This window comes from Chelonia mydas, chromosome 19 (assembly GCF_015237465.2).
Source record: "Chelonia mydas isolate rCheMyd1 chromosome 19, rCheMyd1.pri.v2, whole genome shotgun sequence".
NCBI lineage: Eukaryota > Metazoa > Chordata > Testudines > Cheloniidae > Chelonia > Chelonia mydas.
Genome location: NC_051259.2, coordinates 2,088,387 through 2,103,935, shown reverse-complemented (window position 1 = coordinate 2,103,935; position 15,549 = coordinate 2,088,387). Strand labels below are relative to the sequence as shown.

At 46.0% G+C, this 15,549-nt stretch overlaps 1 protein-coding gene across 2 annotated transcripts in view; it reads right to left on the bottom strand.

The window, feature by feature from the left end:
* Positions 1-1,192: 1,192 nt before the first annotated feature.
* Positions 1,193-15,549, bottom strand: part of GRIK3 (glutamate ionotropic receptor kainate type subunit 3) — a 228,881-nt gene continuing 214,524 nt past the window's right edge. The window contains exons 14-16 of one of the 2 annotated variants that reach the window (XM_007060684.4): positions 6,547-6,769; positions 6,052-6,302; positions 1,193-4,896 (exon numbers count right to left, since the gene is read on the bottom strand). In XM_007060684.4, the coding sequence (XP_007060746.2) occupies positions 4,702-4,896; positions 6,052-6,302; positions 6,547-6,769 (669 nt within the window). In that variant the 3' untranslated portion in view covers positions 1,193-4,701. The remainder of the gene's footprint in view (positions 4,897-6,051; positions 6,303-6,546; positions 6,770-15,549) is intronic. The other variant, XM_027823121.3, reaches the window with a different exon arrangement.

Here is a 15,549-nt window from a genome sequence, read left to right as displayed (position 1 = left end):
GCTGGGAATCTGGACCAATAGACGTAGCTCAACGAAGGGAATGGGATTAATCGGTAACAATGAGGTGCAGCCAGGACATTCAGGAGCCTGAAATTGCAAGCTGCTAAGGAGAATGAGCAGAGCAGGGTTTGTACGGCCCCCTGGGACAAGACTGGTCACTATCCAGGCTCCACAAACTGCCTCCAGCCCTACCCGAGATCCCTTTGTGTTGGGGTGGGGCAAGGAGGGCAGAATGGAAGGAGACACAGAGGACTCTCACCCTTCCACTCTTCCTGTGGCTTTTGTAGATCATTGCCAGATGGCATTAGAAAAATATGATGGCATTCTGGTAATATATACAGATAGTATTTAAAAACCTTTGTATGTGTATCATATACTTTTAACAATATATACTTTTAGGCATGTGCACGTCTGTGTCTCTCTCTCTCTATATATGAATGAGAGCAGAGCTTACAGGATGGTAGTTGCAGTAAGACACTGATTGCACAGATGTGGGTGGTTATGAAAGATCTGCACCGCAAGGAAACCTATTTGGCATCTCAGTAAAGGCCCAGGAGAATCTGCGTTAGAGGCGGGGAACAGCCCATGAGGAGATGAGGCCTGAACTGCTGCTGCTTGTGGACTACACGAGAGATGTCGCCCCCACCTTTTAACAGTTACAGATTCACTCATCCTCCTGGCTCTGAGCTACCCACATTCCCCTCTGTGCATTCCACAGTCCCTTTGCTATTTACACTGCTGGGTCCATACGCCTCCCTGGCCTCTGCTGGGTACACACGCCAGCACCTTTAGGACTCCTTGTGGTTCTGCTGTCCATTCTGTCACTAACCTGTACACCCGTGTGTGTCTGGCTTCTGGCTATTTCCTCTCCATTCCAGCAGGACTTTCTCCATATTCAGCAGCAAGCAGCTGTTCTGTAGGGCTGAAAGTTTTAATACTCAGGATTTTAAACATTTAGAAGCATGAAATGGGCTATTCTTTCATGGCCAGTTTACTGTAATTGTGGAGATAGAGAAAAAATTAATCTGCAGGGATTTTTCTTGCTGGTCGCAAACAGTGGTAATTCCACGTGGTCTCCTGTAAATTTGGGACAACGGTGACAGAAACTCACTCGTCACATTGTTTGTGACAAGTAAATGGTGTTGGTTAAATTTTATTCTTTAAAATAATCTTCTAAGGAGTGAAATGGATGATACTTTGTATAGTCTTGTTACTACTCACCCTGTTGGAGCATTTAAAGGGGGGGCCCTTTTTTTTTTTTTTTTTTTTAAGTCCAGCTGGGTTTTGACTTTGCTTTTACCTTCCCCTTGATTGTGAAATCTATTTCTAAGAGCTTGGAAAGCCCAGAAGAAAAGTGTAAAAATGGCCTGTCTGAAATGCCCCCAGATGTGCAAAGAGATGGAGAAGGAAAATAATTAGTTTTGGGGGAGGGAGGTATTTTTTCCACCCCACTTTCTGCTCTTCATACATTTCTTCATTTATTGCTGTTTTAGTGACAGAGATGGTGTTGCTGTTGGGATCCAACCCCTTTGGATCAAACACTGAATTTGAAGTCAGCCAGGTTTTTGGAAGTCAAACAAAAGCGGTCTAAATTCAGCTTGAGTGAGGCTAGGAATGGAAACAGGTATGAGGTGGCAGGGCAAAACATGGCTAAGTCACCTACCTTGTCACAATTAAAGGGAGTTGCTTTCTGTGAGTCAGCAATCAGATTGGTGCCTATTGCTCTCGGGATGGTGCTCTCCCTCTGAAGGAGGCTGGCACAAAGCCTACACACCCCACTTACGTCCCACTTCAATCCTGTTCTGCCTGGTTTGAGGGCTGAAGAGGGATTTAAGTGGGCTGTGGCCCACTGTACTGGGGTGAATTTCACCCTTGGTCACCCAACTCGGTGGAGTCTGACACACAGAGAGTTTCACCTCTAACTTGTCATGGCATCTATGAAAAGAAAAGGTGAGAATAGTGGCAAATTCTCTGCCAAATGGCTAATTTTTATCAGGATCATATGCAAGAAAAGCTACCATTTTATTTCAGGATAAAACATTGTCTTTTTTCATTGTGTGAAGAAACCAAACCAAAGTACGCGCTCTGGTGAAAAACAGCCACAGTTCTCCCTGGAGCAAATGTGCTAATTCAGCCCAAACACCACCACCCTAAAAACTAAAACTGAACAAAGAAAAGAAAGAGGAGGGTCAAAAATGCTAGTGTGTCTTAGACTGCAACTGCAAATGGATTTGTTTCTTTGGGGTCAGGCGAAATCTCTAAAAATGTTTCTAAATAAGAACATGAAAAATTGGATTAGTTTAGCAGCTGACTCCTGCTGTAGCCATAAAACCTTCCTAAATTCACACTATGTAGGGTGAGATTTACCCCATGAAGAGACCAAGCACAAGGCATTACTTAAAGCCCCGCTAAAGCCCTCAAAATAGGACTTAAGTGGTGTATAAGCTTCGTGTTGGCCCTGTATGTGGGAGGGAACATCAGCCTTGAGGATTAGCCTCTGTTCTGATGGGAGAGAATGGAAGGTGCAGGGAGTCCCTATGGCAGATCTCTAGCGATGCTGCATTAAAAGAGGAAGTTGAGCATCGTTTTCCTTCACGCTAAATCCTCCCCATAATCGGGCAGCGTCAAATCCCTGAACTCATTTTTTCAGCACATTCCCCACAACGTTTTAGAAAAGCATCTCTGCATGTTGCAGCCTATCGCTGGTTCTGCACAGGGCCAGGAAGGAAATGAGCCAGTGACATGTCACGCTGAACGCTGTTGTGTGATGCTCTGAGGGGCCAGAATGCAAAAAAACCAAAACCAAAAAAACAAACCCTACTCAAAGATTACCTCTAAATCAGCTCACACGTCTTTGGTAATTCTGACTGAATGCATCTGCAGGACCAGCCTTGTAGGACAAGCAACCTGGGTAGCTGCTGAAAATCCGAGCGCCATTCATGGAGGATGTTTTAAATGGGAGTTTCTTGTTTGTTTGGTGGGTTTTTGGTAGCGTAAAATGGCAATGCATTTGTTGTAGGACACTGAGTGCACTGGGAGAGCAACAGTGAAATGTTCTGGCTCATCCAGGGTGCTGTTTGACTCAAGACTGGTCCTGTCTATTTGGACCAAGATCTTCTTTGCAAGTCTGGGATGTCCCACAACCCCGCAAATTAAACATTAATTTTAAACCAAACAAACAACTCGGCTCTCCCTGCCTGTCAGGAATATGAAACCAATGCAGCCATAATTCACTGCCATCAAACTTGCTGGAGTTAGTAACATTTGGTGTGTCTACACTGCAATGTTAGCCCAGGGTTTGAACTCAGGCTTCAAGCCTAACCCTTTTAAGTCTACGCACAAACCGCACTAACCCAGGACTTGGATCCAGGGTCCCAGGACCGCATGGAGGTGGAGGGTCCAAGCCTGAGTCAAGCTGAGACCCAGCGTCCAAGCCCTATTGCTCTGCAGTGTAGATGCAGCCCCACTGGACTCGTGCTCTGGGAGTCTGCCAGAAATATCCCACAATCCCATAGGCCAACTTTCTTTGTCCTCTGGAGAGTCAAGTTTTCCCACACTGCACCATGAACAAATGGCTAGAGTGGCCGCATTTTTGGCGGGCTCTAGGAGGCCTGGCATATGGGTGGTTGGACTCGATCCCACGTAATGCAGTGTAGATGCTGGAGTCCCAGGTTGGGACCCAGGCTTCAACAATTCCTAACCTGGAGTTGCAAATGAGTGTAGACACTCAAGCCCTAGGTTAACAAACTTGAATTCTATTAATCCTGGGCTTACATTGCAGAGTAGACTTACCCATTAGCTTCCCAGAAACAGCTCCCTCACTTTCCCTTCATGTTAATGCTGAAGTCTAGATTTTTCTAAGGGGAACGTGACCTTCCCACAGGCTGTGAAGGAGCTAGTGACCTGAAGATCACAATCCCGCCCTGGCATTGCAGGGGCAATTGGCACAGGAGGATTTTGTTTATTGTTTTCAGATGGTAGCAATATCGGGTGCACTACCCTAATCCTATGCCCTGTGTCTGGGAGTCCATTAAAGATCATTTGCCCCTTCTTAGCCGCTGTCTGACTCCGATGTATTTCCACACGCCTTTTTGCATCACACGCACACGTGGACTTCCCGCTCTCGACGACAAGAAGCCAGCACAGCATTGAGGTAAAAGGTCATGGTGGACTGCTTCGAGAGAAGGCAGCAGCTTTGACAACTGTTTTATTTATTTATATTTGTTCCCCTTCCCAGTCATTCTATCCTAAATGTGCTGTGTACGTCAGTTCGGAATAGATGCTCACGTGGACTGTCATTCACTCCACATCTGTACTGTACTCACAAAATGTTTCTTTTTTATTGCCATGCTAAAGGAAGCCTGGGGTTTCGGGGGGCTTCTCGTTATCCACTGAGGGTCAGTCCGGCTTGATTCTTGCTTGCCTCCATGTGTGTTCAATATGTAAACATCAGACTCCTGGATGTGTAGTGTGTTTGGACTCCATGAGGCCTATAGGATCTAAGCCTTTTTAAAAAAATAAAACCAGGTTACAGTCCATGCTTTGAAGTTCCCGTTCCTGTTCCAGCGACCAATGGAGTTGTGTTAAAGGCCTTGTTCTTGAAATTGAACCAAACCAGGATTTTTATCCCTTCCTCCCTAATGGAGAGAGCATCCGATCCCGCCTCCAGCATGTCCCTCCCTCCACCCCAATCCCGGTTCCTTATGGAAACACGGGCGTCAGCCCAGTATTGCACGTCATGCTGTCCTTCCCTGGTAGCCGTCTGTCGTTGAACGTGTGCATGTTGATCACGGCGTCCGTCTTCACCATGATGGGTGGCTGGGCTTTGTGTTTGACCCTCCGCTGGCAGGTGAGTGACAACCGGATCTCGTCGGCCATGGTGCTGCAGAAGGAGCGCTGGGGAAGAGTGGAGGCAAAGGGTTTTGTTACTCCTAGGAAGGTGTTTCGAGACCTGTCTGCACAGAGGGCCAGCATGCTTCCTATGTACCACTCTGCACAGGGCTGTGGAGGCCATTGGTGGGCCCCTATGCACACGGGTGAGATTTCCCCATCAGTCTATTGAGACTGGCTAAAGACAAAGCATAGGTTACTGTAAGAAAGTGCAGGGGCGTTCCCTGTTCCCTGGGAGTAGGAATGCTGTGGCATGCTGAGTGTCATAGGACTGCTGCAGCCTGACCTGGGCTGGCTCGTTTACTGGTTTTTGCTTATGCCAACTTATTTCAGTCTCTGGTTATAGAAGTTACTCATACACACAATTATTATGTTCTGTGTAACATCACTGTATACGCAGCACAAGGTAAAAACGTATGAGGGGCATAAACCCTCTTCCATCAGGGGCAAATGGCAACCATGAGAGGTGGGCCTGGCCACACTTTCTGTTAAGATTCCATTTAGAAATAGTGTATAAAGGGTTAACTAATGAGGAATAGTGCATGGAATACTATGCCAGTTCCCTGGTTTCACCAAGACAATTGCCATAGCATGGTAGGACAACGTTTAGTGGCTCCTTTACTGCTCGTGGAGTTGCCACTCACCAAGCCCATTTTGGTGACCGGGTGTCTTGTTTCCCTGGGAGATGCATATTGCATTGGCTACAGGGCTGCTCCCTGCAAGTCACTGGCCTTCTCTTTTCCCCCTGTTTTCTGTCCACCTTCTTCAGCACCAGGCCCTACCACGCCCAAGGCAGGTACAGTCCATCATCCCCTCCCTGGAGGCAACATCCTTCCAGATGGGGGATTTGGTTAGGACATCCAAGCCATACAGTATAGGGAGAGGAGCTGTGAGTCCCACCCTATGGCATCTTCATTTTATCCCTGCTCTGGGCTGCCAGGACTTTTCCCCAGTTGGCGAGGCTGAGCGGCGCTCAGGGCTCTGACACAGCCAGGGTCCTCTTGGCCATGCAGCAAGTGGTAATGCTACCAGCCTTTCAGCTCTCCGAGCTGTGTGCGCCCTGAGCACAACTCCCAGACTCCTGCGAGAGGCCAACCCTGGGACCTGAGCTAGGCTCCAAGGCCTGCAGGGCGGGGGCCAGGAGACCGCCGGGGCCGATACCTGCTCACGCTCCGCTGTTTTGCGCAGCTTGTAGACGAACTCAATCATCGCCACGAATACCGACAGCACCAAGCCTGCTGCTAGGACAATGAAAATCCCACCGATGTTCTGTATCCCCAAAGCGCTGGCCTCTTTGCTCTCCTCCTCAGGGCAGCCGTTCCCTCGCCACCATTTCTCTTTCATTATGTGCAGCTTGTCTTCCTCTTGCAGCTGGAGAATCGCAATGGTGATCTTGTCCCGGTACGGTGAACCTGCGGGGGAGGGAGAGCGGATGCAGTTACACACGCAGCGGGGAAGGAAGACAAAAGCCACCAAGTGCAGGCAGCGTGTCTGTGTAAGCAGGGCTGTGCATCTCCCTGTTCACCCAGCAGATACTCCTGGGTGTTTTCTTCAGAAATACATGGCTGGGAGCGATTAGCTCAACGCCAGCTGTTGTGTTTATGCTAAGCAGCCCCTCTCCGGGCCGTGTACACAAACTGCACCATTGTCACTTACCCATGGGAGTTCCAATCCCATAGCCTTTGGAGTCCATCAGCCCTCCAATCTGGGTCAGGTTGCAGTTCCTTTGTGTGATATATTCAATAGTGGTGGACTCCATTAGGAGGGCGTATTCTGCAGTGAGGGCTCTCTGGATTCCTTCCTCGTTATTTTTAACGAGTGCTGACGGCTTGCTGCTCATGAACGCCCACATCTTTTCGAAGGTGGAAATTTTGGATTTCTGGAACAACAATAACAAGTCGTCCCACCCCCCCAGAAGTGAATTAGCCTTTTATTCCTTTGCTGCTAAACAATGTCTGGAAAATTCCAAATTGTGGCAAGGATACCAATAAAGTTAAAGCCCCAGGAGAGAACCAAAATGTACAAGAATGTCAGTGGCGGATTCGGGAAAGCTCATTGGTTGATGTTGGCATCCTTCTCATTAAAGGAAAACCAGAGTAACTTTGAGGCTGTCTGACACACCAGAGGTAATCACAACTATTACTAACAACAATGATGCTTTGCACTTAATTAGTGACTGCACAATAACTGGAGATCCTCAGATGAAAAATGCTGTTAACAACCATTGGCCCCATGAGTGCCCCAATGCCTCTTTTACCAAATATGTAAACTGAGGCACAGAGGAGCTAAGTAGTTTTCCCACGTCCTAACTATCAGTATCCTGACCGACAGTAACACTACAGGAACTCCCTGGCATTATTTCCCATTTGTATTGAGGTAGCGCCTGGGAGCCCCAGTCACAGACCACGACCCCGTTGTGCCAGGTGCTGCACCAAACACAACAACAGATATCAGAGTAGCAGCCGTTTTAGTCGGTATCCACAAAAAGAAAAGGAGGACTTGTGGCAGCTTAGAGACTAACCAGTTTATTTGAGCATAAGCTTTCGTGAATACATCCGATGAAGTGAGCTGCAGCTCATGAAAGCTTATGCTCAAATAAATTGGTTAGTCTCTAAGGTGCCACTAGTCCTCCTTTTCTTACAACAACAAACAGAGCATCCTTGCCCCAAAGAGCTTCCAAGCGAAGTAGAAAAATGTATTTGTACATTTGAACAATGCACAATCACACTTTGCTTTGATGCCTTGCAAAAGTTGCTATTATGGTGGACTCCCAATATGTCTGTCAAATTATTCTGAATAATAACAGCCACCTGAATTCTGCTTATCCCTTTATCTTTCTACCCAATGACCAAGGAGAAAGAGGGTTTCAGAGAATGTGTTTCACTCTCTCCAACTTTCAAGCACCGCAGGCCATCTGTGTCCCTTCTGAGAGATGTTTCCCCGTCAAACAGGCTTTACGTTTTTACATAAACAGATGCACAGAGACAGTAGAGAAGCATCAGCTATATTTTGCTGGTGCTAAGAAATGGGGACTTTTTTTTTTTTTTTTTTACTATTGGCAGACTTCCCATTGGAATGGGAACTACACATTTTCTGGACTGGCACATGATGTGACCTTTTGTCTTCATTTGCTCATTCAAAAATGGGTTAGGATGGGAAGAAGTAATTTTGTTTTCTTTATAACATGATCCCAACTGGCTTAAGATCGCCTTTTGAAGTGTCTTTTACGTGTGCGGTAACAAAAATTGGTGACGCGTAGGCACTGGCTTTGGAAGGTTCCACAGAAACAGATGCGCGTACAAGTCCCCTTAAACCAGGTGGTCGGTTAATCTTTGTTTCATGGCCAGGTACGCCATGGAAGGAGTAAATTGCAGCCACGAGTGTGTATTTAAAAGGCACCCGTTTCTTCCATGAATGATGAGACCTCACTTAGGGATGTCCGAGTTCACCCCTTTGTATGCTTAGTGCAGGCACTAATTAGCCCAACACAGCAAACAGCCACCTTGCCAAAAGCTTTAGCAAAAGAAATAAAAATATATTACATGGCAAAGCCACATGGGCAGGCCCTTCACTTCAGAACTATTGCAGGAAGTGTACTGTGATAAGCAGAACTGGAGAAAGAGGGTCTGGGTCAGGTTTCAGGATTGGATGTAGTCTGGTGGGGTCCCAAGCCGCTCAGAAATGCAAGCTGAACCAGGTTTCTACCAAACAAACTAGGGCCTCGGCATATAACACTTGTCTCTTTGCATGTGCATTACAGATTTATTTCCTACAACTCTGGGCTAAGGGAAATTATTCCCCCTTTGGGAATGGGTCACTGAGGACCGTAGCTCTTTTAATAATGGAAAGGATGGGAGGAAACTCCCACGCTCTCCAAAGTGAGAGCTCTTTTGAAGAGGCATGTAAGGGGACAGTGCTTGCTCAGTCTTGTCATTTATTTTTTCCATGACAAACAGTTGGAGAATCTCTCTCCTCAATCTCCCTTCCCATATGTTTGCACAAGATAGCAGCATGCATCATCCAGGCAGATACCATCAGCTGAGCAAGAAGGAGCGGATTTGGAGAACATATCACAGGCTCGGTCTGTTTCTTTGATGAAATTTACCATGTGTTGGAGAGGATGAGGATGGAGGGTGTCAAAAAATTCTGTCCTCACACTGGATGTGACAGGAATATAAATGTGTCAAGCAGAGCGAGCATGAAACAAGTCCACAGTACTGTTTAAGCCATACCTGGCTTTTTTGTGCTTCTGGCTCCCAGTTGCACGGGATGCATGAGATGGCCCAGTACTCTGGGATTGAGACGAAAACGTTGTGCTCGCGGTGTCTGAGCTTTCTCTCACTATACATGTAATCTAAATTCTTCCATTTATGAGGCCTGTCCCCTACGCTTAGGCAAGGCAGCAGACGCGGGTCTCAGGAAGAGATGCACAGAAGGGAAGGAGGTGGTGGCCATGCAATACGTTCTGAAGTGAAGGGCCTGCCCATGTGGCTTTGCCAGGTCATATATTTCCATTTCTTTTGCTACAGCATTTGGCAAGGTGGCTGTTTGAGGCGTGGGGTCACTGAGTGCCTCCACTAGGCATACAAAGGGGTGAACTTGGACACCCCTGCGTGAGGTCTCATCATTCACGGAATAAATGGCTGCCTTTTAAATACACACTCGTGGCTGCAATTTGTTCCTTGCACTGAGTACCTGGCCATGAAATGAAGATTAACCAACCCCCTGTTTTAAGAGGATTCGTATGTGCCCCAGAGCCAAGTTCCTCCTATCATAGGTACCTCTTTGGGCCACATTGCCGTAGGATCTGAGTACTTCACAGCTTTTGATGTGCTCATCCCCCCTGCACCCCTGCGAGGAAGGGAAATACCTGCCCTGAGGGAGCCGAGGCAGAGAAAGTCTAAATGACACACGGATTCCATGGCAGAGGGGGAACTGAACACCCGTCTCCTAGGCTTGCACCCTAACCCATACGTCCTCTCCAGCAAAAGCTGTCCTTTGAGCAATCCTGTTGCAATGGGCAGGATCCTTAACTAATATCGCTCACCCCAGGATTCAGTGGTGGTATGGCCATTTACACGAGCTGAGGATCGGACCCAGGCCTTGAAGTAGATTTGGGGCAGCTATTGGACCTCAAAAAAACCAGCAGGAAATTTAGGCCACCGAAGACTATTAAAAGCGGCAAAGAATGCATCTGACAAAGAGGGTATTCACCCACGAAAGCTCATGCTCCAGTATGTCTGTTAGTCTATAAGATGCCACAGGACTCTGCCGCTTTTACGGATCCAGACTAACACGGCTACCCCTCTGAAAGAAGACTATTAAATATCTATACATTGCAATGCATAAGTGAGGTGAATAACACGCTTTCCTCCCCGACAACGACTTGTTTAACACTTGCATAGTTCACATCAGAGACCTTTGAGTCCACGAGCATTCCCTTTCTCTCTCTCTCTCTCTGCATTTACTGCTGCCTGGGTGCTGACACAGAGTTCTTTAACGACATCAGTGTTCTCCCAGTTTAAAGCACAGAGAGAAGTAAACTGGCAAAAAATCAATCGGCTGCATTTAGGGACGCTAATAGGACTAGCAGGAAGCAGTGTAGCTCTTTAGGCAACTTAAATTACATGCGACAAGCCTCTTTCCTACAGAGAAGGCACTTTTCTCCTCTCTCCTCCTGAAATCTCTCCCTTTGACTGACTGAAAAAACGTAATAGTAGTTTGAAAGGCGAGGGCAGCCCATTTCCCCCCCACCCATCCCCGTCACATGATCTCATTTAGTGCAGGGGGGAATGGGTGCTAGAGCAGCAGGGTATCTCCTGGTTCTTCACTCTGCATCCTGAAGTGTGAACCTGGGTCAATGGCAAATGCTCCCTTCTCTTTAGATCCCACTTTGATGAATTTCAGAGGAGCAGCCGTGTTAGTCTGTATCCGCAAAATAAAAGGAGGACTTGTGGCACCTTAGAGACTAACCAATTTATTTTAGCATAAGCTTTTGTGAGCTACAGCTCACTTCATCGGATGCATTCAGTGGAAAATACAGTGGGGAGATTTTATATACACAGAGAACATGAAACAATGGGTGTTACCATTACACACTGTAAGGAGAGTGATCAGGTAAGGTGAGCTATTACCAGCAGGAGAGAAGAAAACCCCTTTTGTAGTGATCATCAAGGTGGGCTATTTCCAGCAGTTGACAAGAATGTGTCTCAAGAACGTGTGAGGAACAGTTGGGGGGGGAAGGAAATAAACATGGGGAAATAGTTTTACTTTGTGTAATGACACATCCACTTCCAGTCTTTATTCAAGCCTAATGTAATGGTGTCCAGTTTGCAAATTAATTCCAATTCAGCAGTCTCTCGTTGGAGTCTGTTTTTGAAGTTTTTTTGTTGAAGAATTGCCACTTTTAGGTCTGTAATCGAGTGACCAGAGAGATTGAAGTGTTCTCCGACTGGTTTTTGAATGTTATAATTCTTGACGTCTGATTTGTGTCCATTTATTCTTTTACGTAGAGACTGTCTGGTTTGGCCACTTTGCAACAGCTACGTACAGTCACTCATGCATGCGTAATGAACCAACAGAATTAAAGACCCAGCAACACTTGCTGAGCCACTTAAGAGAGCAAATGTGGCAATATGATCCCCCAAACAGAGGCATAGCTTGAAATACATGAACACAAGCTACTTCTGCCTCTTCTGCTCTCCTCCAATCCATGCTTTCAGCGACCTCACAATGTCTCAAGGCCAAAATGCCACTAGTCACATTACCCTTATCACGAGGGTAAAAGGTGTGTTCTTACTCATGTTAGCTAACACCAGGTAACTAAGAGGAGGTAAAATGCTGGTGAAAACAAGGCAGAGTTTAATATAAGGTCTAGCTACCTTGTACAATATTTATCTTTTTTCGAATTAAAAGGAAAAAAAAACAAATCTGTCCATCTCTAACTAGCTAGTTGCTTGCTTGAACCTGTCCGATCACAGATATGGGCCAATGTAAAAGGGAAAAAATATGGGCACTGGACTGTAAAAAGTCAGTGCAAACTGCAAGTGGTACCCACTGCCGCTCTACTGGTATGCAGTTGACAGAGGCAGCTAGCATCATTGCAGATGGGGAGGTGTGCAGCCTTGGCCTTCTATTGAAAAGCACCGAGTTCCTGTGAAGACGGTACTCCCTCATCCTGCACGGCTGCAGGAATTGTAAAGGTCCAGAGAAAAACTTTCAGGGGCTCATGCTCTTAATCCTCCCTCCCTGTGACTGAAAAGTCTCCATTCACACTGTCATAAATATAAAGGGAAGGGTAAACACCTTTAAAATCCCTCCTAGCCAGAGGAAAAACCCTTTCACCAGTAAAGGGTTAAGAAGCTAGGATAACCTCGCTGACACCTGACCAAAATGACCAATGAGGAGACAAGATACTTTCAAAAGCTGGAGGGGGCGAGAAACAAAGACTCTCTCTGTTTGTGTGATGCTTTTGCCGGGGACAGAACAGGAATGGAGTCTTAGAACTTAGTAAGTAATCTAGCTAGGTATGAGTTAGATGCTGTTTTCTTTAAATGGCTGAGAAAATAAGCTGTGCTGAATGGAATGTAGTTTCCTGTTTTTGTGTCTTTTTGTAACTTAAGGTTTTGCCTAGAGGGATTCTCTATGTTTTGAATCTAATTACCCTGTAAGGTATTTCCCATCCTGATTTTACAGGGGTGATTCTTTTTACTTTTTCTTCTATTAAAATTCGTCTTGTAAGAAACTGAATGCTTTTTCATTGTTCTTAAGATCCAAGGGTTTGGGTCTGTGTTCACCTACGCAAATTGCTGAGGATTTTTATCAAGCCTTCCCCAGGAAAGGGGGTGTAGGGTTTGGGAGGATTTTGGGGGGAAAGATGTTTCCAAGCGGGCTCTTTCCCGGTTATATATCTGTTAGACGTTTGGTGGTGGCAGCGATAAAGTATAAGGGCAAAAGGTAAAATAGTTTGTACCTTGGGGAAGTTTTAACCTAAGCTGGTAAAAATAAGCTTAGGAGGTTTTCATGCAGGTCCCCCATCTGTACCCTAGAGTTCAGAGTGGGGAAAGAACCTTGACATGGTGGCAGAGGTGGGATTTTAAAGGTGTTTACCCTTCCCTTTATATTTATGACACGTCAAAGAAAAGTGCTCCAGGTCAGGTTAGATTGTGATTAGAAGCAAATTAACTCCCACTTACACTTTCTGAGGCGATAGAACAATTTATTCTTGGTCATCAAAGAGTTCTTGGACATGCACAATAATTGCCTGGTATGAAACTAACTGTCAGTAAAGAAAGAAGTTAATTGTGCCTGCTGCAGAGGTAACTGGATATTTGTCACCTATTGATTTAAAGGCTAAATGATTATTATAAAAAAATTTACTGGGATTCATCAACTATGCTAAATGGACGTCTGTAATACGGTGGTTGGATGTTAATAACATTCTTACTAATGAATTGCCATTTAATTTTAATAAGGTATTGTGTTCAAATTAATGGAAGTGTCTGAATACAGAGTCAATCTGAAATGATGTCCATCTGCTACCTTGATATTCAGTCCCACTGGTAACACGTTCCATCTGGGCAGGTGGGAATAATGGAAGATTTCTGACACCTGGTGTAGCCCCAAACTCCCCCAAATCAGATCTGTTGCAAAAGGTCAGTGAAGAAAAACTGGGGCAAAGCAATTTCAGGGGCCCCTTTGCCCCCTTCCCTGTCTCAGACCTCAGACATTCTTGTGGGGGCCCCTGCGGGGCCTGGGGCAAATTGCCCCACTTGCGCCCCTCCCCCCCTCCCCCCCCGGGCGGCTCTGTGCTCAGTTGCTCTGGAGTAGTAAGAGCTGATCTTAAATGACCTGGCTGCGAACTACTGGGGAACACTGGATTGTCAGAAGTGCTGACTAGAAAGACAGGGACCGCCTATGGTATCTCTAGGTAAAGAAAGACATTGGCCAGACCACCCCAAATGTAGCTCTTCTTAAATCAGTGCAGCTACATCGATTTACACCAGTGGGGTAAACGGATGTGGCTGTTTCTCAGTCTAACCTTACCTTGTGTTCTGAACCAAATGTACTTGCAAAAAAGCTAAACAAGCACACTGAATGTAGCAAATGCTGTGAACAGTGCAGATGACTCTGACTCTGTTCTTTACAGTCACAGCTCAGGAGCTGCCTGTAATAACCGGTGTTTCAAGAGCAGTCACTCAAATAAATTAATGGAATAGTGTAGGAGAGCCAAAATAAAAGAGCCTTGCCAGACATATATGCTTTTTTATCAGTGAAATTGGCAAGAAAGTCTCTTTCAGGCTTATGCTTTTCAATTCCAGGCCATACAAAGAAATAAATTGATTTTCACAAACTGAAGATACTTCATCTTGAGAATTTAACATTTCTGTACAAGGAAATATATATGAATGCTGCAAAAGGCACATTATAACCAGCATTTTTGTTCTGAGAGAGATAGCATCCTTCTTAACACAGTATTTCTGGTATTTTCTATAATGGAAACAAGATACAGCTCCTAAATTAATTGATCTCTTCCTGGAACCCTCGTCTTCCAGCTTATCTGACCTGCATTCCCTGGCAGTAAATGGCTTCTCATAAGCTCTTTCCACAACGATGAAGTGAGCAAAACTCTCTCTTTGCTGTGCATAGGCTGCAGCTAGCCAGGTTGGCCACAGAGCAAGGCCACGGTTAGGCCTGACTGACCTGAGCCAAAGGGACATCTTTCCAGTGGGCTTTCGATCAATCCCAGCAAAAGCCATGCCCTGCATTTTTCAAGCTATTTAGGCTTTGCTGTACTCAGCATCGACTCAAGTGCCTAAATCCCTTTTGGAGATATGAGATTTAGGCTCTTCACTCAATTAGGTGTTACGATGCTGAACGTAGCAACATCTAAAAACCTTTCAAAGTCTGGGCTGATGTCCCCCTGCCTACAGATAGGGACATCAGGTGGCAGGTGGGGAGTCTGCTCAGGTAACTGTGGCAGGAGGCTTTTGCCTTCCTTTTCTTTATGCTTCCATTTTCTCCACAAGTGACAGCACCTTGATCATGTTTCAGAGGAGCAGCCGTGTTAGTCTGTATCCGCAAAAAGAAAAGGAGGACTTGTGGCACCTTAGAGACTAACAAATTTATTTGAGCATAAGCTTTCGTGAGCTACAGCTCACTGCATCGGACGCATTCAGTGGAAAATACAGTGGGGAGATTTATATACACAGAGAACATGAAACAATCGGTGTTACCCTACACACTGTAAGGAGAGTGATCACTTAAGATGAGCTAATACCAGCAGGAGAGCCGGGCACGGGGGGAGAAAACCTTTTGTAGCTTCCCTTGCAGCAGCAGATGTTCCTGTCCTGGCCCTCATCAGCAATTCTCTGACATTCCTACAGGCTAGAGAAGCTGCAAACCAAAGTGACATATTGTGTCTTCATAATGCAGTTAGCAAACGATGCTGCTAGCCTTAGCAAACCAGGCAGCAGAGAAGCTGGGAATACAGATTCCCAGGCTGAGCAGGAGGGAACTTTTAGAGCTGATCATGGAGAAGGGGAGGGGTGATAATCTCATAAGGGAATCCCCTATCAATCAATCCTGGGGCATTTTTCTGCAGCGAGCCGGATGCGATGTCTGCTTCCCTTCAAGGCTGGTATGCCCTAAAATAGACAT